At 37.3% G+C, this 23,285-nt stretch overlaps 1 protein-coding gene and 1 long non-coding RNA gene across 2 annotated transcripts in view; one reads left to right on the forward strand and one right to left on the reverse strand.

The window, feature by feature from the left end:
- Nucleotides 1–1,510: 1,510 nt before the first annotated feature.
- The window catches only part of LOC118767625, a 22,065-nt gene continuing 290 nt past the window's right edge, over nt 1,511–23,285 (reverse strand). The window contains exons 2-3 of the long non-coding RNA XR_005003546.1: nt 21,391–21,576; nt 1,511–1,553 (exon numbers count right to left, since the gene is read on the reverse strand). This is a non-coding gene — a long non-coding RNA (uncharacterized LOC118767625). The remainder of the gene's footprint in view (nt 1,554–21,390; nt 21,577–23,285) is intronic.
- The window catches only part of LOC115223435 (AN1-type zinc finger protein 5), a 44,623-nt gene continuing 44,201 nt past the window's right edge, over nt 22,864–23,285 (forward strand). Inside the window, exon 1 of the mRNA XM_036512504.1 lies at nt 22,864–22,943. Coding sequence (XP_036368397.1) covers nt 22,892–22,943 — 52 coding nt within the window. The 5' untranslated portion in view covers nt 22,864–22,891. The remainder of the gene's footprint in view (nt 22,944–23,285) is intronic.

Genomic DNA, 23,285 nt, shown 5'->3' on the forward strand with positions numbered 1-23,285 from the left:
AAATTAACTTAATTCTATGAAGCCAAATCAAAACACAGAATATAAGGGTTGGTATTTTACAAACATTTATTGAATAACATGCGAAAAAACCTTCAGTTAGTTAGCTATTTGAGTGTTGGACTGAGTCTTAAAGGATAAACTAGTTAATCTATTTATCTTTGCAAGGCAGATTAATAATGTTGGTAATATTGATCAATTTTCTCTTCATATTTCAATCATCTAAAGATGCTTTCAAATATGATTATTGGTCTTGTTTCATTAAGTGCTGGAAAGGCTTTTATAATAGGTTGCTGTCACAGATATGGTTGCCAATTGACTCGTTCATGATCAGTGTAATATAGTCAATTTTGATTTAAGTTTGTGCGTATGAGTGGAGGCACAATGGCCCAGTGATTAGGGCAGCAGACTCGCGGTTGGAGGATCGCGGTTTCGATTCCCAGATTGGGTGTTGTGTGTGTTTATTGAGCGAAAATACCCAAAAGCTCCATGAGGCTCTGGCATGGGCTGGTGGCAACCCCTGTTGTACTCTTTCGCCACAACTTTCTCTCACTCTCTCTCTTCCTGTTTCTTGAGTAACGTTGCGATGGACTGGTGCCTCGTCCAGCTGGGGGGAACACATACACCACTGAAACCGGGCCCATGAGCCTGGCTAGGATTGAAAAGGGTGACGTTTTTTTTTTGTGCGTTGAGGCAAAAATCATTGATTAATTTTGGAAGTATCAGAAAAATAGGTAAAGTCAAGACTAACTGGTAAGCTTGGCTGTTGTGAAGACTGAACAGGTTTTGGGAACATAAACCGACACAGTTCCTTAAGCAGTGTTGGGGGACAGACACAAACACAAAGATACGCACACACAGACTCTTACTCTTTTACTTGTTTCAGTCATTTGACTGTGGCCATGCTGGAGCATCGCCTTTAGTCGAGCAAATCGACCCCAGGGTTTATTCTTTTTTAAGCCTAGTACTTATTCTATCGGTCTATTTTACTGAACCGCTAAGTTACGGGGGCGTAAACACACCAGCATCGGTTGTCAAGCGATGTTGGGGGGACAAACACAGACTCACAAATATATACGTTTGTTATTTCTTTATTGCCTACACAAGGGGCTAAACATAGAGGGGATAAATAAGGACAGACAAAGAGATTAAGTCGATTACATCGATCCCAGTGCGTAACTGGTACTTAAGTTATCGACCCCGAAAGGATGAAAGGCAAAATCGACCTTAGTGGAATTTGAACTCAGAACGTAACAACAGATGAAATACCAGCATGCTAACATTTCTGCCAGCTCGCCACCTTAAGTTTTACATCTATTTGTACACACAAGACACATCATATATAAGTGTGTGTGTGGGTGTATGTCTTTGTGGTTGTGTTGTGTTTGTCTACCACCATTGCTTGGAAACCAGTGTTGGTTTGTTTACATTTCCGTAACTTAACAGTTTGGTAAAAGTGACCAGTAAAATAAGTACCAAAAATGAAATAAGTATGAAGTCAATTTGTTTGACTAAAACTTTGGCGGCAGTGCCCCAGCATGACCACAGTCCAATGACTGAAACAAGAAAAAGATAAAAGACATCAGATACATCTATATTCTTTGAAGATAATTATTCTTTTAAACTTATCTTATGTAAAAAATAAGAAATTACTTCCTTGGTCTTTAGAACTTTACCATGGACCACCAAAACTTTGGAATGGATCAATGGTGGTCCAATCGGACCACACTGTGTGTATCACTACCAGAGAGTGAAGAAGATCCATAAGTTTTTTTAATTTTTATTACTGCCCACCACAACAGAATTGAGATCCTAAAACCAAGGCTCCATGTAAAAAGCTTTGGTGTACTTGTGCCATGTAAAAAGCACTGGTGCTGGTGCCACATAAAAGACACTGGTGATGGTACCACATAGAGAGTACCCAGTGTTAGAAACTCTTCTACAGCTGTAGAAACCAAGCCAAAACAGATTATGGAACCACCTGGTGTGGCTCCTGGTCTTGCCAGTTTGTGTCAAGCCATCCAACCATGCCATCATGGAGAATGGACATCAAATGATGATGATGATGATGATGATGATAACGGTGATGATAATTTGATCTCCAGTGTTCCACAAACTCAAACAGAACGAAAACCATCAATATATAAAAGATTCTTCCTCATTGGCCCACTGGCTGGGCAAAGGTGATTACATATACAGCGTGTTTAAATTAGTTATCTAGCACTATCTGACTGTTAACAACGCTATACAGATAGCAATTGAGTAAAAGAAAAAAAAAACAAAAACAAAACAAATGTTATACAAGCCACTGTTTTAACATATAAAGGGTAATCAAAACAAAAAACAAAAAAACAAAAAGGACAGCTGCTGGCTCAGTTAAACCGTGTCAAGAGTTCCTTCTGTGCTCCGATTTGTCACAACTGTCAGTGCTGTGACTTGAACTGTAAAATAATTTCGGTGGAGGTCAAGGTTATTTTCAAAGATAATAATAGATCTGACTAATTACATCATTAATGAAAGCTGAAGCATTATAATACTGACCTATCATACCAACTTAACAGAACTGGGTGTTGTTTTTAACTAGAGTTATTCACAAGACTGAATAACTGAATAGAGCCAAAAGACTCACAAAGAATTTTTTTTTTCAAATAAAAAAAATAAAAATAAATTCATGGCTGTGTGGTTAGCAGTTTGTTTCCCAACCACACGGTTCTTGGTTTAGTCCCGCTGTGTGGTAACTTCGCATGTGTCTTCTGCTACAGCCTCAGACCAACCAAAGCCTTGTCAGTGGATTTTGTAGACGGAAACTGAAAGAAATCAATCGTATATATATGTATGTAGATATGTAAGTGCATGTGTGTGTCTTTGTTTCTCCCTCATCACTGCTCCAAAACTGCTGTTCATTTGTATACATCCCTATAACTTACTGGTTTCACAAGAAGAAACTGATAGAATAAGTACCTGGCTTATCAAAAGAAAAAAAAAAACACTCGGTAGTGTCTCATATTTTTGTTTGCCCACTCAGTTGTATCTATCAATTTATCTTTTTTTTTGTGTATATATATATATATACTCAGAATAAGCAACAAGAATGACTCCGGTTATTTTGATTATAATCACCCTACGGATTTTTATGGATAACACCATACAAAATTCTGGTGCATCTAAATTAAGTACCATATTCATTTGAATCTAAATTTTTTGCTGAACTATATATATATATATATATATATATATATATATAATACACACACACACACATATACATGTATGTATATGTGCATATTCATATCTATTATATCAAAGTCAATGTCTTTATGCGTGTTTGTGTGTTACTTATACGCACATGTTTGGTTTGAATTTCAGATGGCTTAAAGGGGGCAGAACCCCCATGAAAATTCATAAATTTTCGATGTTGATGAAATTTCAACCATAGGTAATTGACACACATTAAGAAGTATTCTCAAAGTTTCCAATTCGCATGAGGATTTTAAGACATCCTAATGGGGACCTTAACTCCCAAATTTTAGTAATTTCTTTTATGATCCAAAACTAGATCAAAAGTACTGAATGGATCTTTACAAAATTTTGAAATTATATTCTATGCATAAGACCCATAACCCCCATGACAATTCATATATTTTTGCTGTTGATGAAATTTTAACCATAGATATTAGACACAAATGAAGTAATATTTATAAAATTTCCTATTCTTAGAAGTTAGAAAGACCCCTTCATGGGAACTTAACTTTCACAATTTAGACATTTTATCTAAGCAAAGACGAATACAGTTGTACTCTTGAAACCTAGAAACAATAATGGCTCAGAGGTGGTTCCATCCACTTCAAGACCCTAGAACTCCCAAACAAGGGCTCCACTACCAGATGCAGTTTAAAGTCATACCCAGGACACAAACAACAGCTACAACAATAACATCAACAAAATCTTTTTGCTTATGGAAGTTCTTAATTAATTTGTTCTTAATCTCAAATCAGCCTTGATCAAACAGTTCTATTTTTGTAGGTATTAGAACTCTGATCACCCTATCTAATTTTATATTTTTGTGTATTTGTGACTACATAGTCCAATGAGACCTTCCTTTTTTGAAGGTGGTAGGGGTGTTATTTGAGGAGATTTGATTACTATTTCTAATAATTCAGGTAACTACTAAGAGGTTTGTATGCTTACGTAAATAATCGATAAATAATTGTGCTACAAATTTCAGAGAAGATTTTGTTTCAGAAATAAATTTAGAAGTTTCAGATCAAACTGTGAATATTGATTTTATTTTTAAGAGTTAGTCAGTTGAATGTATAAAACATTGGTTCAAAAAAGCTCAATACTCGATCAATGTGCCAGAACTGAATATATCTGAATTCAAGAGTGGAAAATAGGGGTGTGGGTAGGGATAAAGATACTGTAGAAAATGTATGCAGATAGTAAACTTGTTGTTACTTTTAATTTTTCGCTATTTTAAAAAAAATTCTTTTGTTTTTGTATAAACATTAGTCTAAGTGAAGAAGCACTTACTCACACATTTAACATTTTGGCACAAGGCCAGCAATTTCAGGGGATAGCCAATTACATTGACCCCGGTGTTCAAATGATACTTATTTTATTGACCTCAAAAGGATGAAAGGCAAAGTCAATCCTGGCAGAATTTGAACTCAGAACACAGAGTTGGACAAAACACTGCTAGGCATTTTTGCCTAGCAGGCTAATGATTCTTATTTCTTTATTGCCCACAAGGGGCTAAACATAGAGGGGACAAACAAGGACAGACAAAGGGGTTAAGTTGATTACATTGACCCCAGTGTGTAACTGGTACTTAAGGCAAAGTCGACCTCGGCAGAATTTGAACTCAGAACGTAACGGCAGACGAAATACCTATTTCTTTACTACCCACAAGGGGCTAAACACACAGGGGACAAACAAGGACAGACAAACGGATTAAGTCAATTAGATCGACCCCAGTGTGTAACTGGTACTTAATTTATCGACCCTGAAAGGATGAAAGGCAAAGTCGACCTCGGCAGAATTTGAACTTAGAACGTAACGGCAGACGAAATACTGCTAAGCATTTCGCCCGGCATGCTAACGATTCTGTCAGCTCGTCACTAATGATTCTGCTAGCTTGCTGCCTTAATTCTCATATTTAATATTGGTTTTAAATTTTGTCACAAGGCCTGCAATTTGAGGGAAGGGGTAAGTTGATTACATCAACCCCCAGAGGATAAAAGGCAAAGTGGATTTCAGCAGAATTTGAACTTAGAATGTAAAGATGGACAAAATACAGCTAAGCATTTTGCACAGTATGCTAACGATTCCACCAGCTTGCCACTTTAACTCACATATTTATTATTACAAACACAATAACTTTAATTAATCAAGGCTACCCCTGTTTTGAAGAAAGGTAAATGTTAGTGGACAATGCTTGATTAACCCTTTCGTTACTGTATTTATTTTGAGATGCTCTGTGTTTCTTTCAATTATTTTAAATATAACAAAGAATTTAGTAAAAATAATTTAGTTATAATTAAGCTAGTGTTAGGAAAATAAAATGTGACTAAGGTTTGGTGGAAGATTTTAATTCAAAACTTATGAAAACAAGACATTTGTACTACAGAGCCAGAGCCGGTTTTGGCCGGGTTGGTATCAAAAGGGTTAAACCAAACAAAAGCAAGGACAGCAACTAAAAAAAAATACCTTTTATCTTCAAAATTTTTAATGGCCACCAGTAAAAACAAACAATTCTTGTTTCCAACTTTTATTTGGAAAAAGTAGAATCATTGTATTTTTGCAGCATACAAGTCAATGTAGCATACAGTGTAAATATGCAGTGTATATGTTCTAACATTGTCACTATCTTTCCAAATCCTGCTGCAGTTCACATGGAATCTTTGGTCCTCCAAAGTCATCTTGGTATATAAGTCACCCTGTCTTTTTTTTTTTTTTGGCTCTTTTACTCTTCACTCTTTTACTCTTCACTCTTTTACTTGTTTCAGTCATTTGACTGTGGCCATGCTGGAGCACCACCTTTAGTCGAGCAAATCGAACCCTGGACTTATTCTTTGTAAGCCTAGTACTTATTCTATCGGTCTCTTTTGCCAAACCGCTAAGTTACGGGGGCGTAAACACACCAGCATCGGTTGTCAAGCGATGTTGGGAGGACAAATACAGACACACAAACATATACACACACACACATACATATACATATATACAACAGGCTTCTTTCAGTTTCCGTCTACCAAATCCACTCACAAGGCTTTGGTTGGCCCAAGGCCATAGTAGAAAACACTTGCCCAAGGTGCCATGCAGTGGGACTGAACCTGGAACCATGTGATTAGTAAGCAAGCTACTTACCACACAGCCACTCCTATGCCTAAATTTTGATTTGTAAAGTTCAACTTGTATGCCTGGAAATATGGTAAGTTCATATATAAGACAGAGGGATGCAATTTGAAAGAGATTTAGCTGAAATTTCTTACAGGTCTAGCAACTATGTAGAGGTTTCTTTCATTGGTTCATACATACACACATTATTTTCCAGCATACAAGTTAATGTAGTATATAGTGTAAACATGTAGTGTAAATACTCAAACATTGCCACTATCTTTCCAAATGCACCAGACTCCAATCTTTCCAAATGCTGCTGCATTTCACATTTTTGGTCCTCCAAAGTCTTCTTGGTGTATAAATCATCATCATCGTTTAACATCCGCTTTCCATGCTAGCATGGGTTGGACGATTTGACTGAGGACTGGCGAACCAGATGGCTGCACCAGACTCCAATCTTGATCATCTGGCAGAGTTTCTACAGCTGGATGCCCTTCCTAATGCCAACCACTCCAAGAGTGTAGTGGATTGGTTACAGCACTTTACATTCTAAGTTCAAATTCCACCTTGGTACCTTTATTAGAGTCTGCTCTGTTGCAAGAATTGTTTCGATATATTAAATAATTCCTTTTAGTGTAGTTTTATTTTGCCTTTTTTGTTTTTTGTTTTCAAATTAGTATTTTCACTGTGATAGCATATTCTTTAGCAACCTTTTCCTGGTTAACATACAACAGGTGACATTTTGGTATCATTGTGTTGCCATGTGTGTTGTTTTGGCCAATCAGATACATGTAATTTGTGGACCATGTTTAAATATTTAACCCACATGTTATCATATTTCTGCTGAAATACATTGCCTTTGTTGTTTCAGTTAATTTTAGAAATAACGAAGAATTTAATAAAATAACTATACCATTATTAAGATGGGTTTTGAAATATTAATTAACCCTTTTGTTATCAAATCTCTGTTGAAATACACTGCCTTTGTTTCAATTAGTTTGAAAAATAATGAAGTATTTAGTGAACTAATTTTGTCATTATTAAGCTGGTGTTTGGAACATAAATTAACATGAAATTTTTATGGAGAAGTTTCATATAGGTCACTTTAAAAAGCAGGAAGTTTGTAACATAGAACCAGGAACGGTCTCAGAGGGGTTGATATCGGAAAAATTAACTCGATATTTTAAGGGGAAGTTTCAATTTAGATCACTAAACAAGATTTGTGTCATACAACCAAGGGTGTCTCAAGTGGGTTGTTATCAAAAGAGTATAAAAAATTCATGATTGTCGGCGAGCTGGCAGAAACGTTAGCACGCCAGGCGAAATGCTTAGCAGTATTTCGTCTGCCGCTACGTTCTGAGTTCAAATTCCGCCGAGGTCGACTTTGCCTTTCATCCTTTCGGGGTCGATAAATTAAGTACCCGTTACGCACTGCGGTCAATATAATTGACTTAATCCGTTTGTCAGCCCTTGTTTGTCCCCTCTGCATAAGTATTGACAGTGCTTTGGTAAAATCTCTTGGCGACCATCTTGCACAAACTTTATGGAAGCAAAGCTTGCCATGGATAATTTCATATCCAGAACCATGATAAATTTACAGAGAACTTTTAGAGGATGAAAGACACCAGTATCTGAACACTTGAAAGGAGCTCAGCAACTTTTCCTCTGTGAGGCCTAATGCTCAAAAGGTGCTTTTTACATGCCAGTAATGTGACCCCAGCATCAGCCACAACTATGATTCCATTTGGCTTAATGGGTTCTCTGAAGTACAACATATCACCAAAGGTCCTGATCACTAGTCATTGCCTCCATGAGGTCCAAAGTTCAAAGATCATGCTTCACCACCTTGTCCCATATCTTCCTGGGTCTACCTCTACCACAGGTTCCCTCTACAGTTAGAGATAGGCACTGCTGTCCTCGTCCATACACATCACATGACCATACCAGCACATTCGTCTCTCTTGCACACCACATCTGACACCTCTTATGCCTAACCACATTGATGGTTACTTGTTGGTTCACCAAAATCATCTTCCAAGCTTACTGAATCCTCATATCAGTGGTAGAGGCTAATGGGTGTCCTGCTTCATCTTCATGCTTCATCCTTATCCAGCCATTTAAAAAAAAAATTCACTATCTGTTTGTAAACAGTTCTACATGTCAGAGCACTGCCTCCCCATTGTACTAAGAGCCTGCAATGAATTTTAGCCTCTGACACGCCTTCAGACCAGAGAAATCAGATCTTTGATCTCTGTTATTCCTTGGTGCACATTGCCAGCAGAGTGGATATGTTTAGTTTGTAACACAAAGAAAGAAAACTGGAGTGATCAAGGTCAACCTCGGTTATGTAACCAAAAGAGTACCACCTTTTAACACATGGATGCTGAAGGCAGTGCAGCCAACCTGATGAAAGTTTTGGCAAAAGAGCAGATACGTTTTCACTTACTGTCACACACACACACATATACATATAAATACAAATATATATATACATATATATACCTATATATACACGAACACACACACACATACATAAATTATATACATATAATAATATACATATATAAATACAAATATATATACATATATAAAAATATATATATATATATTATATATATATATATATATAAATATAATAGAAATATTAAAATTACTAAGTCTCTCTAAAATATAAATATATATAAATACATACATAAAATATATACATACATATATAAATACAAATATAAATATATACGTACATAATATATATATATAAAATTTTGAATTGTGCAATAGAAACAGCTCTAGAGTAAAATCTTATTCTATATAACATACTTAATGTATGTGTGTTGTTGAACAGCCTGAAGTTGCAGTTAAAAAAAAACAAAAAAACAGAGAGAGAGGGGGGGGGTGAAATCCTTGGTACAGTTAGATATATTTGAAAAAGGAAAAGAGTGACTACACCGGTAGTTCTAATCAATTTAATTTTCTTCTAATAATATAATATAATTTCACAGTTTGGCTTGTAGATCTAGTTCTACAAGCCAAACTGTAAAATTATATTATATTATTAGAAAATTAATTCGATTAGCACTACTAGTGAAGCAATTCTTTTCCTTTTTCAAATATACACAGACATGACAGAAGTAAATAGACACTCCATAAAACATTGTTTTATGTTTATTTTTAACTTGCAGAGGTTTATATTTTTTTTTATTAAATGACATTGTTATGTTTAAGGTTCTATATGTAACTGTTTAACCATGCCACATACATAAGAAGCTTTGGAACTGTCCGAATTTCAAAGAGGCCATATTGTGGGTCAATCTGAAGGCGTACTAGGTCAGCATAAAATCGCAGAAAACCTTGGGATTCCGCTTTCTACAGTTTGTTTTCTTGTGATTTACCTTGCATTTATTTTGCAACCACACAGATAATCATTTATAATCATTTTCTTTACAGACATCATGTATTTATGTCTACATTAACCATTATAGGTGCAGGAGTGGCTGTGTGGTAAGTAGCTTGCTTACCAGCCACATGGTTCTGGGTTCAGTCCCACTGCATGGCACCTTGGGCAAGTGTCTTCTACTATAGCCTCGGGCTGACCAAAGCCTTGTGAGTGGATTTGGTAGACGGAAACTGAAAGAAGCCCGTCATATATATGTATATATATATATATATGTGTGTTTGTCCCCCCAACATTGCTTGACAACTGATGCTGGTGTGTTTACGTCCCCATAACTTAGCAGTTCGGCAAAAGAGAGCAATAGAATAAGTACTAGGCTTACAAAGAATAAGTCCTGGGGGTCGATTTGCTCAACCAAAGGCAGTGCTCCAGCATGGCCGCAGTCAAATGACTGAAACAAGTAAAAGTAAAAGAGAAAGAGAACCCTTATACGTCATCTGACGATGGGACAGTCTATGATATATATGTATATATACCTTCTATCTATAAATGCTCTATCTAATATCTATACAGCCTTGGTTTTTTTAATCAGATTATGCAAAAAATTCATACATATATATGTATGTATGTATGTATATATATATATATATATATATATGTATGTATGTATTTTACATAGTGAACAATAGCATTGTTCTGATGTTTCAAATAGCCCAATCAAAAGTGATCAAGAGTGAATTTCATCAGTTTTTCATTTTCCTTATACCCTTTACTGATATATGGCAGACTTCCACACAGTTTCCACCTACCACATTCAAAGGATAAGTCATGAGGTGACTGAGATTTGTCAACAGGAGTTCGTGGCAGAAGTCACTTAACAAAGTGTTGCGTTGTAGACTCAGACCCTCAACAACATAGCTATGAAGCAAACTCTTCACCCACACAATCATATCTGAAAACATTTTCAACACTTTTTTCTTTACAGACATCATGTATCTATGTCTATATTAACCACTATGTCTTTGCTTTTTTTCTAAATGGTCAACTAAACATGATTTTAAGGGTGGTTTTGCTGCTATTTCTAGCATCTCAAGCAACTGGTTAGAGTGTCCCTCTTCATGAAACTGCGATTTTGAGTGTACCACTGAAGGAGTTTACTAAACTTACTGCATGTTCTTTATTCCCTTTCTTACTTTTCAGCGAAGAGAATACTTTGGTTTGAATTTGGTAAGATAAGAGATACAAACTCTCTCCTTCCTCTACATATTTAAAAAAACCCGAATATCCTAACATGTGACAAATTATGTCAGTTTATGAAGTGAAAATATAGGTCAATTCTTATCATTTTTCAACTTGTTCTTGGTTCATAATGTAACAACACTATATTTTGGACTCTGTATTACCAAGGAGCATGCCTACTTAGGGCACACAGTGAATATGTGCTGAGATAGGGAAGCTGAAATCTCAAAGAAAATAAGGGCAGCAGGACCAGTCCCAAGAATTTTTCGAAGGGAGAGTACAAGGTCAGAAGCAAATACAATTCCAGGAGAAAAGGGTATAATAACATTACTTAGAAGGCTTCACTTCTTTTCTTGAATCTCTGTTTACCAATAGTTTTGATAGATCCTGAGTTTTATAGTGTTTTATATTTCTTTATTGCCCACAAGGGGCTAAACATAGAGGAGACAAACAAGGACAGACAAAGGTATTAAGTCGATTACATCAATCCCAGTGTGTAACTGGTACTTAATTTATTGACCCCGAAAGGATGAAAGGCAAAGTCAACCTCGGCGGAATTTGAACTCAGAATGTAGCGGCCGATGAAATACCAATTTCTTTACTACCCACAAGGGGCTAAACACAGAGAGGACAAACAAGGACAGACAAAGGTATTAAGTCGATTACATCAATCCCAGTGTGTAACTGGTACTTAATTTATTGACCCCGAAAGGATGAAAGGCAAAGTTGACCTCGGCGGAATTTGAATTCAGAACGTAGCGGCCGATGAAATACCACTAAGCATTTCGCCCGGCGTGCTGACATTTCTGCCAGCTTGCTGCCTTATTTCTGCCAATAACATCAATGTAGTCGAGTAGTTTCCTTCCTCTTTTAGAGGATGAAAGTTTCCAATTACAATATTTGATATGGTGTGTTGTTTGCATGATAGTAGTGTCCAGCAGAACCTGCTCTGTCTTGAGTAATAACAGTGGAAATGCATGGCTAAGTGGTTAGGATATTGGACTCATGATCATAAGATTGTGGTTTTGATTCTGCCACTGAGTGATGTGTTGTGGTCTTGAGCAATACACTTCATTTCATGTTCCAGTCCATTCAGCTGGCAAAAGATGTGTAATTCTGTGATGGACTGGTGTTCTATCCATGGAAACTGGCCCTTTGAATCTATATGGTTCAGGAAGGATTTTATATCTATTCTTTTACTTGTTTCAGTCATTTGACTGCAGCCATGCTGGAGCACCACCTTTAGTCGAGCAAATCGACCCCGGAACTTACTCTTTGTAAGCCCAGTACTTATTCTATCGGTCTCTTTTGCCGAACCGCTAAGTGACGGGGACGTAAACACACCAGCATCGGTTGTCAGGCAATGCTAGGGGGACAAACACAGATACACAAACACACACACACATACATATATACATACATACGACAGGCTTCTTTCAGTTTCCATCTACCAAATCCACTCACAAGGCATTGGTCGGCCCGGGGCTATAGCAGAAGACACTTGCCCAAGATGCCATGCAGTGGGACTGAACCCGGAACCATGTGGTTGGTTAGCAAGCTACTTACCACACAGCCACTCCTGTGCCTATGGGTGAGTTGTGTCCATAAATCTCCTCTTTGGTCTTTTGCTCCTACCAGGAGCTGTTCTGAACCGCCATGAGAAGTCTGGTGTATGTATCATCAAGGTGATCTTGGAGAAGAATGCTCCCTACTCATGCCCTGAAGAAAGGTTTTGTTGACTGTGAAGTATTTGATTGACAGATGTCTTGAAGTGTATTACAAGCACTCCAGGCTAGTCTCTTGTATGTAAAGAAGCTTTACTTATTGTCAGCAATGTAGGACCCAACTTACTTGAAGTCAATGATTATTTTGAGTTGTGTGACATGGTTGGAACAGGTGGCTTTCCTTTTCATTGATGGTCATGTATTCAGCCTTCTTTGAATTAAGAATCAAACTGTCTTTAGCTGCAGCTTTCCTGAAAGATGTTAACAAGTCTTAACACATCTCACAGTTGAGCTGCGTGGGCATGATCATTATCTCAATCAAGGTCAGAGAGACAAAATCTGCTGATACCTTGATGGTAAAGCCTTTGTCATGGATTAAGCCAGGAGTTTATCTAAGGATATAATCTACTACAATCACAAAGAGTAAGAGAACTATGGTATTCCAGATTACAAGGCGGCGAGCTGGCAGAAACGTTAGCATGCTGGGCGAAATGCGTAGCTGTATTTTGTCTGCCGTTACGTTCTGAGTACAAATTCCGCCGAGGTCGATTTTGCCTTTCATCCTTTCGGGGGTCAATAAATTAAGTACCAGTTACGCACCAGGGTCAATATAATCGACTTAATCCGTCTGTCTGTCCTTGTTTGTCCCCTCTGTGTTTAGCCCCTTGTGGGTACTAAAGAAATAGGTATTCCAGATTATAATTCTTAAAGAGAAAGAGGACTATGATATACCATGATGAGATTATCAAAGCCATCACCATCAAGTACAAAAATTCATCAAGCTTTGCACAAAAACATTGCCATATCCAGCTAAAGAGTTCCCAACAACAGCAGGAATCCTTTGGGCAGACATCTTCACTCCTTTTCTCCTTGTGATTGTAGTAGACTACATCTTTAGGCAAAGTCTTGACCACATCCAAAAATTGAGGCCTGAATATCTTGAAATATGTTTTATTCATATTTATTCATAAATTTAATTAATAAAATTAGGTAAACGAATGTTGACTTTATAATTTTCCTCTATATCTTCAACTTTAAAAACTTTTTTTTTGAAACTGCCCATCTGAAGCATACCAATAATATTTTGCGTGTTTCCCCTGTGCACCATAAAGTCAAAAAGAGTGAGAACCATTTGTAGTACAATGTGATTTTTCATAGATTTGGCTGCTATTTCGTGTAGGTTGAGCAAATGTATAGAAAATACCTGGTTAGTTTGTCCTTTTTTTCTTTGATAGGTGCAGGTGTGGCTGTGTGGTAAGAAATTTCCTTCTAAACCAATCTGATTCTGAAGGAATGTTTTTGTGAACTAGCATATGTCTTTTAAGTCCAGATATTGTCTTACAAGTTTTTTGATGTATGACACACATTGTAAGAGGCAGTTGGTGTCCAAGATCACTTCCTCTCTGGGCATTTCGATTTTCATGTGACTTCATATGATTCATGTATCCTGCTTTTGACAACAGAACACTGTCACACATAATACATATCCAATGTTCAATGTTGATTACAGTATCAATTGTTCCTTTGTGACAGATCCTTTTAAGTTCAGAGTGCTGAATCAGATTTTCCTCTTAGGCATTTGCAACCAGTCCTAACAGCTTCTCTCTACTTGTTCTGATCTAGAACCTCATTTTCCCAATCACATTTTTTTCATATCTAGTTTCTTCAGCTTTTTCTTCACGACTGAAAAAATTGGAGTCAACAAGAATATACCATAACTATGTGTGTGTGTGTGTGTGTTTGTCCCCCCACCATCACATGACAACCGATGCTGGCGTGGTTATATCTCTCGTAACTTAGCTGTTCAGCAAAAGAGACTGACAGAATAATTACTAGGCTTACAAAGAATAAGTCCTGGGGTCAATTTCTTCAACTAAAACCCTTTAACCCTTTAGCATTCAAACCGGCCATATCTGGCCAAAATATTTAACCTGTTTTATGTTGAAACTGGTCAGATCTGGCCTCTCACCTCCACCCTACTATGTCCATTCTAAGACTAAACAATCACATCATAGGCATCTCTACAAGATAATGCATGATTAATTTAAAACAATATAAATAAACAAACATTACATTTGACAGAATAATCTGAACACTAAAGGGTTAAGGTGGTGCTCCAGCATGGCTGCAGGCAAATGACTGAAACAAGTAAAAGAGTAGAAGAATATATGTAGTATATATGTATAATTAAATTAGGCAGCGGTTTAGCAATGAATCACCAAAAAGGAAAACTATAATTGTCACTAGATATGACAGGTGTCAGAACACCTACAATGCTAGGTGTTCTATATATATATACATATATATATATATATATATATGTCGACTTTCTGTGCAACATTTTATGGTTATTAGTCAACTTAATGTCACTCACCCCACTTCTGTTCCCACTCTGTAGCACCCCACACAATGTTCAATATTTGGTGCATGATTTTCTCACTTTTTTTATCCGTTTCTCTATCCTTCTCCACTCTCCTCTTGTGCACAGAACTTTCCCCATCTATTTCAATCTGTCTCTCTACCTATTTGCTGCCTTTCTCTCTTTACTATCTTCCATTTCTTCCTCTGTCAACTATGTACCATCTATCTTTATTCTCTTTTTCCTCCACACTCTCTCTTTCTTCCTGCTTGTCTTCCCCAACCGTCTCTGCTCCACTCTGTCTCTCTTTCTTCACTTTTTGGTACCAAAAGACCATCCAATTTTTCATCACTCATCTTTTTTCTACTTGACTAGTAGTGCATAGGTAAGACATATTTTGTCTCATCTCCTGCCTAGCACTCACTTCGAGTGTAGGACAAAAGCCTCTCGGACAAAGGCCCTATAGTTAAAGTGTAAAAGTGGACAAAAACCCCATGTTTATATATATATATTTTTTTCACCTTTTGCCGGTTTCAGTCATTAGACAGTGGCCATGCTGGGGCACTGCCTTGAATAATTTTTAGTTGAACATATCGACGGTAGAATTTTTTTTACTTGTTGCATTTATTAGACTGTGGCCATGCTGGGTAAAACCTTGAAGAATTTTTAGTTGAATGTATCGACGCCAGAATTTTAAAATATTTTTACTTGCTGCTGCAGCATTGCATCCATTATTTGCTAAAATGTAGAAGGGGCCAGTAGTTTAGGGGCATTCGGAAAACTAACAGTCAAGTTTGAGAAATATGTCAAAGAAATCGGAATTGACATGAGAGCAGAACAAGCCCAAAACAATGCTCTGTTTGGGACAGCTAGGATTTTGAGATTGGTACTTGGATGTTGAATGTCTCCCATGATAATTAACAACCAAGTATCAAAATTTATACGTGTACACCCTTGGATTTTTGTATGGAATCAAGTACCCTGACCTCCTAATGTGCTGCAAACTTATTTTTGTTCGGAGAAAAAGGGTGAGGGGAATTGAACCCCCGCCTCCCGGAATCATTGGAATAAAAAATTTTTTTTTTTCATTTGAATGAATTACAGTGACCTCCTAATATGTCACAAAACACTTTTTGGTCTGGAAAACGGAGGGTGCAGGTGGTGCACTTGCAACCCTTAAAATTTTTCTGAGGTGCAAAATCAAAATTCATACCCCGCTACATACTTTGTCAGGTTTAGAAAATATTTTCTAAAAATTGATTTGTAAAAAGTTGCTTGAAGTTAGGTTTCTTCTCAAAACAAGAGCAAAGGACAAAAATAAATATAAAAAAAAGAGCCCAGAATGTTTACTGATGAAGCTGGTCATAAAATTCCCAAGGGAATTCTCTAGAAAGATATACTATTGAACTAACAGTATGACTAGCAGTACAGCCATTCCTCAAAACTAGCTTATTTGATGACCTATTAAATTCCACAATGAAAAGCCCTTCACTATCCAGCTATCCACATTCTTCATTTTCTCTGAATACTACAACTGACTCATCATCATCATCATTGCCATAATATTCTACTGATACAACCATGACCACTACTATTGTCACACCTTTCTCCCCCCCTGTTCATCTTTGATTTGAATGTATACCTCACAGCTCCGTGTTGAATCTGCCGACTGTAAATAAAATAAAATCTATAAAGGCATGATACTCCAAAATATGCCAGTTTTCTCAATGCAAGGGACTATACACATGCAGTTACTGTAATTTCCTGGGACAAAACATGTAATTTGTTCAAGCAACACCAGCCAATACCAAAACACACATCTTACACCACTGCCACCCTCCTCCATCACTTCTATGTGATTTTTCAAATTGCTACCTCCTGTGCAATTTTTTTATCAGTTTGTTTGTTTCACTGTGTGTGTGTGTGTGTTCTCTTTCATTCTCTTTTACATTTCAGCCATTTGACGGCAGCCATGCTGGAACACTGCCTTTAGTCGAACAAATCAACCCCAGGACTTATTCTCTGTAAGCCTAGTGCTAGGCTAAAGCCTTCAACACTGTGCCACACAAACGACTCATGGTAAAACTATCTGTAACAGGTGTGAAAGATGATCACTATAACTGGCTGAAGTCCTTCATTCTCGGTCAGAAAGAAGTAGTTACAGTTCTAGGATATCATTCTTCACTCTACGAGATGATTTCTGGTGTACCATAGGGATCCATTCTTGGACCCCTGCTGTTTGTTGCATATATTAATGATATAGATGCCAATTTGAGGAATGTTACAGTGCTGAAATATGCAGGTGACACCAAGCAGTACCTTGAAATAAAAAGAACCAATCCTATGCACTATAGATCTTTCCTGTAAGCAGACCTGGATACAATGCAGCAATGGACCTCTGACTGGCAATTCTAACTGTGGACAAGTGCATCACCATGCGTTTTGGGAGGAAAAATCCAGCCTTTACATCTCTCTCAGCAACACCAATCTCAAGAAGTCTTCTAATGGACATGATCTGGGCATTATTGTAAACAAGGATCTGCGTTGGACAAACCACATCTCTAAGATTGTCAAGAAAGCTGATGGGTGCTAGCATCACTCAGTAAGACCTTTGTCAGCTGATCTCCAGCTATCTATTTTAAATTGTATATGACAATGGTACATCCACACTTGGAATTTGCATCACCAATCTGGAACCCCTATCTTGCTCAGAATATAAATCTCCTGGAAACTGTTCAGAAACATGCAACAAAATGAATACCTGCTGTCAGACATCTACCATACTCTGAACGTCTTACCTCCCTGGGCATGGATAAATTGAAGCTCAGATGTCTGGCAACTGACTTGGTTGACACCCACAAGATTATACACCATCTTTCCAACAACAACCTTGCGCACCTTTTTGAATTCCATATGACAAACACTCGTGGACATGTTTATAAAATCAAAAAAACAACACAGCACCCACGACTTCCAGAAACATTTTTCCATGCTCAGAATTACTGAAGCATGGAATAAACTACCTGCATCAGTTGTTAGCTGTTGAGACAATACATCCTTCAAAACTTCCATGCTTCTCGAAATCCGCCAACAGTACACCTATTTCTTTACTACCCACAAGGGGATAAACAAGGACAGACAAACGGATTAAGTCGATTACATCGACCCCAGTGCGTAACTGGTACTTAATTTATCGACCCTGAAAGGATGAAAGGCAAAGTCGACCTCGGCAGAATTTGAACTCAGAACGTAATGGCAGATGAAATACTGCTAAGCATTTCGCCCAGCATGCTAATGTTTCTGCCAACAGTATACTTGATGGCCTTTTTTGTTGTAGTGCACTTGAGCACTGTATACATAATTTCCTTCATCATTTTATATATATATATACACATATATATGTATGTGTGTTGACTTTCTGTGCAACATTTTATGGTTGTTAGTCAATGTAATGTCACACACTCACTTCTGTTCCTACTCAGTGGTACCCCACACAGTGTTCAATATTTGGTGCAAGACTTTCTCTCTTTTCTATCTAGTTATCTATTCTTCTCCTCTCCCCTCTAGTATGCAAAACCTTCTCCATCTAATTCTATCTGCTGCCTTTCTCTCTTTACTGTCTTCCATTTCTTCCTCTAGCCATCTTTGTCAACTACCTACTGTCTATCTTTATTCCCTTTTTTTCTCTGCACTCCCTCTTTCTTTGTATGTGCTCTTCCACAACCTTCTCTTTTGCTGTTTGTTCCTTCTTGAGCCATGCCTGGCTCATAAGGGCCGGTTTCCTGGTTTCTTGGCGTATAGTTTCCCCACCTGGACGGGACGCCGGTCCATCGCAGGTGAGCTGCAAGATGCAGGAGGAAAGAGTGAGAGAAAGTTGTGGCGAAAGAGTCAGCAGAAGTTTCGCCATTACCTTCTGCGGGAGCTGTGTGGAGCTTAGGTGTTTCACTCATAAACACACACATCGTCCGGTCTGAGATTCGAATGCACGATCCCTCGACCGCAAGTCCGCTGCTCTAACCACTAGGCCACATGCCTCCACACAACCTTCTCTACTCCACTCTGTCTCTTTTTCTTCACTTTTTGGCATCAAAAGACCATCCAATTTTTTATCACTCATCTTTTTTTCTGCTTGACCAGTGCATAAGTAAGACATGTATTTTGTTTCATCTCCTGCCTAGCAATCACTTCAGACCCCAACTTTACCTTTTCACTTTCCTCCTATCTTTCTTCCCTTCTGTCCTCCCGAGCCTTCTCATTGTACCTTTGAAACACAAGTGCTGTTATTTTCTTCCTTTTTTGTTAGTTTCCCACATTTTGAAAAACTTGGAATTTATATTTTTACTACTTATGTTTTCTCTGCTTGATATATTTCCAAAATTAAACATTTTAATATGCAAGATATACGTCACATTTTTACATATACTATACGTTAATGCAAAAAAATCTTGTGTTCATTGACTATCTTCAAAATGATCACACCATCAATGGAAAGTTCAATGCCAACTTGCTAAGGCAGTTATGAAAGGCTATCAAGACCAAACACCCAGAAAAACTGATGAATGGGGTCTTGTTTCATTAGGACAATGCTTCAGCACACAAGTCCTTGGTTTCAATGGCTGCTGTGTGTGACTGGCTTTGAACTGGTTGATCATCCTCCCTATGTTAGTGACTTGGTTCCAACTGGTTATCATCTGTTTCCCAACAGAGAAAAACACTCCGCTGGGCACCAGTATAACTGTGATGATGACGTCTTATGTGCTGTTGATGACCATTTTGACCAACAGAATAGCTTCTTCACCAGTGCGATCCAAGCATTGCAACTACTTATAAAAGTGTGTGGACAGTAAGAGGAACTATGTAAGAAAATTAACTTCTTTTGGTCACATTCCATGAGAATGTCTTGCTCAGCCTATGAACATTTTAGCTGACTCTCATAATAATAAAAATTATTTTTATTATACTTGCATTTGTTTTAATGTTAACATTGAAAAAAATCAACATTTTTCATAAAAAAAACTTGGACTTGGGTTTGCACCTCCTAAGCAAATTTTGTTGCTGGGTCACCGAGTAAGAGAGGGAGAGAGAGAGTGTGTGTGTATGTGTGTGTGTGAGAGTAAGCATGTGATTGTGTCTATTTGTCCTGACATTGTGTAATAGTTGTACATGATTGTCAGTCATACAGGCAATGTCATTCACTTCCATTATTCGGCAAGAACATGTTCTTTGGTCATGGGGGAAATATTACTTTACTTGGAAACAGTTGAGGGCTGATGAGAGAAAGGGTATCTGGCTGTAGAAAATCCGTCTCAACAAATTCCGTCCGGAAAAGTGGACGATAAATGATGATGTTTACCTGTGCATCGCAAAATCATAAAAGAGAACTGTGGTACGGTGTGATTTGAAGGAGATTTGACTGCTATTTCGAGTAGGTCGAGCGATTGCATAAAAGACCCCTAGTTAGCTTGTCCTCTTTTCCTTTTTTTGATGCGGTGGAATGAACATTTTGATCAGGAACAAAACTTAAAGAAGGTATTGAAATTCACAATAGAAGGAGATAAAGAAAGACTCATCGTTTTATAGAGCGCCCTCTCAACTAAATGGAATAAACTATATCTATTCATTGTCTATAGCTACAGGACTTCCATTGCTGTAGTTTAGCCCCAAGTCAGCCTTGATCGAGCAGACTTATGATCCGTGATCATCCCGTCTATGTTATTTTGGCAGTAGAACAATTATCCAACGTGTCCTTATTTTATAGGTCGATAAGGTGAATTTTGAAGGAGATTTGGCTGCTATTTCTAGCAGGCTGCATAACACTACAGAGGCCGCCTCGTTGCCCCTTCGGATACGAATATCGGAACTTTCGCTAATTACGTTACTTCTGGTTCCCTATTACCTGGGCCAGGTGTTACTCCCACTTTTGCTTTTAGCTCTCGTTGTTTGCCCCAGGGCTCAGCATTACGTAAACTAATGGAAATTGCAGAGTTTTCGTTAAAATAGAGAAAAAAAAAAAACTTACTCTTTCATGCCAACGTATTACATAGGAGTATAAGAGTCTTAGTATTGTTTAAGTTTTCCAGAAGCAGGGAGTATACGTTTCTCTTCGAAGAGAAACATCCGAATGATAACGAATATCTATTTTCTTTTTACACAAACAAAATTTAATGTTTTGGTTTTATATTTTTTGTTTGTTTTACGATAACAAAAGGACGAGCTGTACGTGTATACAGGACATTTAGTTAAATATTATGCACCAGAGAGAGAGAGAGAGAGAGAGAGAGAGATTACTTCGAACAAACAATATCTTTTATTATTAATTTCAGCAAGAATATATTTCTTACCAAATGTTACGTTCCTTACTTTTGGTTTTAAGGTTTTTAGGTAAAACCCCGAAGAATACCGTACAAATTCCACACCATTTCTGTAGATGTATATCGTCATTGAGAGACATATGTTCGTTTATAATCGTTACATGTCCTTCAGAGAGCACCATACATTCGAAGTCATTTGTGTGTACTGTTTGTTTCCTTAGTATAAATAGCAAAGGTTGTAAATAAGATTAAAAGAAAGAACATAAAAAACAAACAGCAAAACGTTTCCACTTATTTATTTCTTGTTAATATGATCCTTGATAACTTTGCTTTTGTAATATTGCCAAACATTATTCTGGTCTCAGAAGAAATATAACACATTGCAGTCTGTAAACAAGATCAGATCTTAGTCCAATAACAAGTAAATTACATTGTTTTTATTCAATGCCACGGGAACGAAAACAGGGTGGGGAGGGCAATATATATATATATATATATATATATATATATAGAGAGAGAGAGAGAGAGAGAGAAAGAGAGAGAGATACTCACTTATACATATGTCTGTATTAATGTTTGTTTTTTAAGTTGAATTATAATAAAAACAATTTTACATTGAACCGAAGGATTATTCAGTACTTTTTGTTGAATATATATTATTCTTCAATAAGAATAGTGTTGATAGTGACTTCGAAGTTTCGGCCAGTTTAGTTTTCGTGTGTGTGTGTAGACGTTCGATATATTGCCCATATTTATTTTAAAAAGATAATACTAATTGATTGTAATTATACGGTAAACAAGAACTTGAGGTTTAAGTTCGTTTAACACCACGTCAGTGTTGTGAGATTTCGGGTGAGGAAAACAATACGAATTCTGTAACTTTTGATCTACTGACTTCTTGTATTCTTTGTACTCAGTTCTAGTGGAGTTGGGTTAAAACAATAATATTCTCAGAACAACAAAGATAAATTTAGAAAAAAAAAATCGAAGAACAGCGATAAGCTAAATAAAAATTTAAACACTCATGTCTACGCCCTTTCAATTAAGGTTGGGTTAGGTTAACAGGTAGGAAAGTAAGCATTTTTTGGTTAGGTAAAACAACAACAATAAGAAAAACGACCCTTCCTAGAAAAGAGGGGATCCGTTGTGTAAGACGAGTGATAGAAAGGGTGAACTGTGTGAGAGGAATACCGTGAGATGTAAGAGATGAAGATGTAATAGAGAGATGGTCTGAGATGTGAGAGAGAGAGAGAGTATAAAGTGAACCAGAGGAGTGGTGAGAGAGGAGAAGAGATGATGTAATACGAACGAGAGAGAGAGGAGAGAAAAGGAAAGGGTAAGAAGAATAGAGAGGTGGTGTGAATTGTATGAAAGATTATAGGAAGTGAACGAGAAGTGTGGTGAGAGGGAAGAGATGACGTAAAATGATTGAGAGAGTAAGGTTAGAGAAGGAGAGAGAGAGAGAGAGAGAGAGACAGAAAGACGGCGTGTGGTGTATGAGAAATATCTTCCTTTCCTTGAATACAGAGTAATGGTGAAAGGATTGGTGGGGGCCGCTCCTTGGATCCTCCACAGAGAAAGAGGTAGTTAAATAGATAACAGATAAGTCAGCACCAGTAGGTGACTCATACTTTATTTATCGACCTCTAACCGATGAAAGGCAAAGTTGGTTTCGGTAGGATTCGAAATCAGAGAGCAGAGAGTTTGAACAAGGCATTATGACACTTTTACGACTGCCAATTCGCAGTCTTTAGAGAAAGACAGAGATTAAAGATTGTAGTCAGTACGCGAGAGAGCTCATGCGAGAGGGAGAGACCAAAATTTAGGACTGTTGTATGCTGTAGTAGTTAAATATAATTCTTCCTTTATTTATTAATAACAATAACCAGTGCTTTTTCTCTGTCTCTCTTTTCTTTCTCGTTCTT

This window comes from Octopus sinensis, linkage group LG23 (genome assembly GCF_006345805.1).
Source record: "Octopus sinensis linkage group LG23, ASM634580v1, whole genome shotgun sequence".
In the NCBI taxonomy this organism is placed as follows: Eukaryota; Metazoa; Mollusca; class Cephalopoda; order Octopoda; family Octopodidae; genus Octopus; species Octopus sinensis.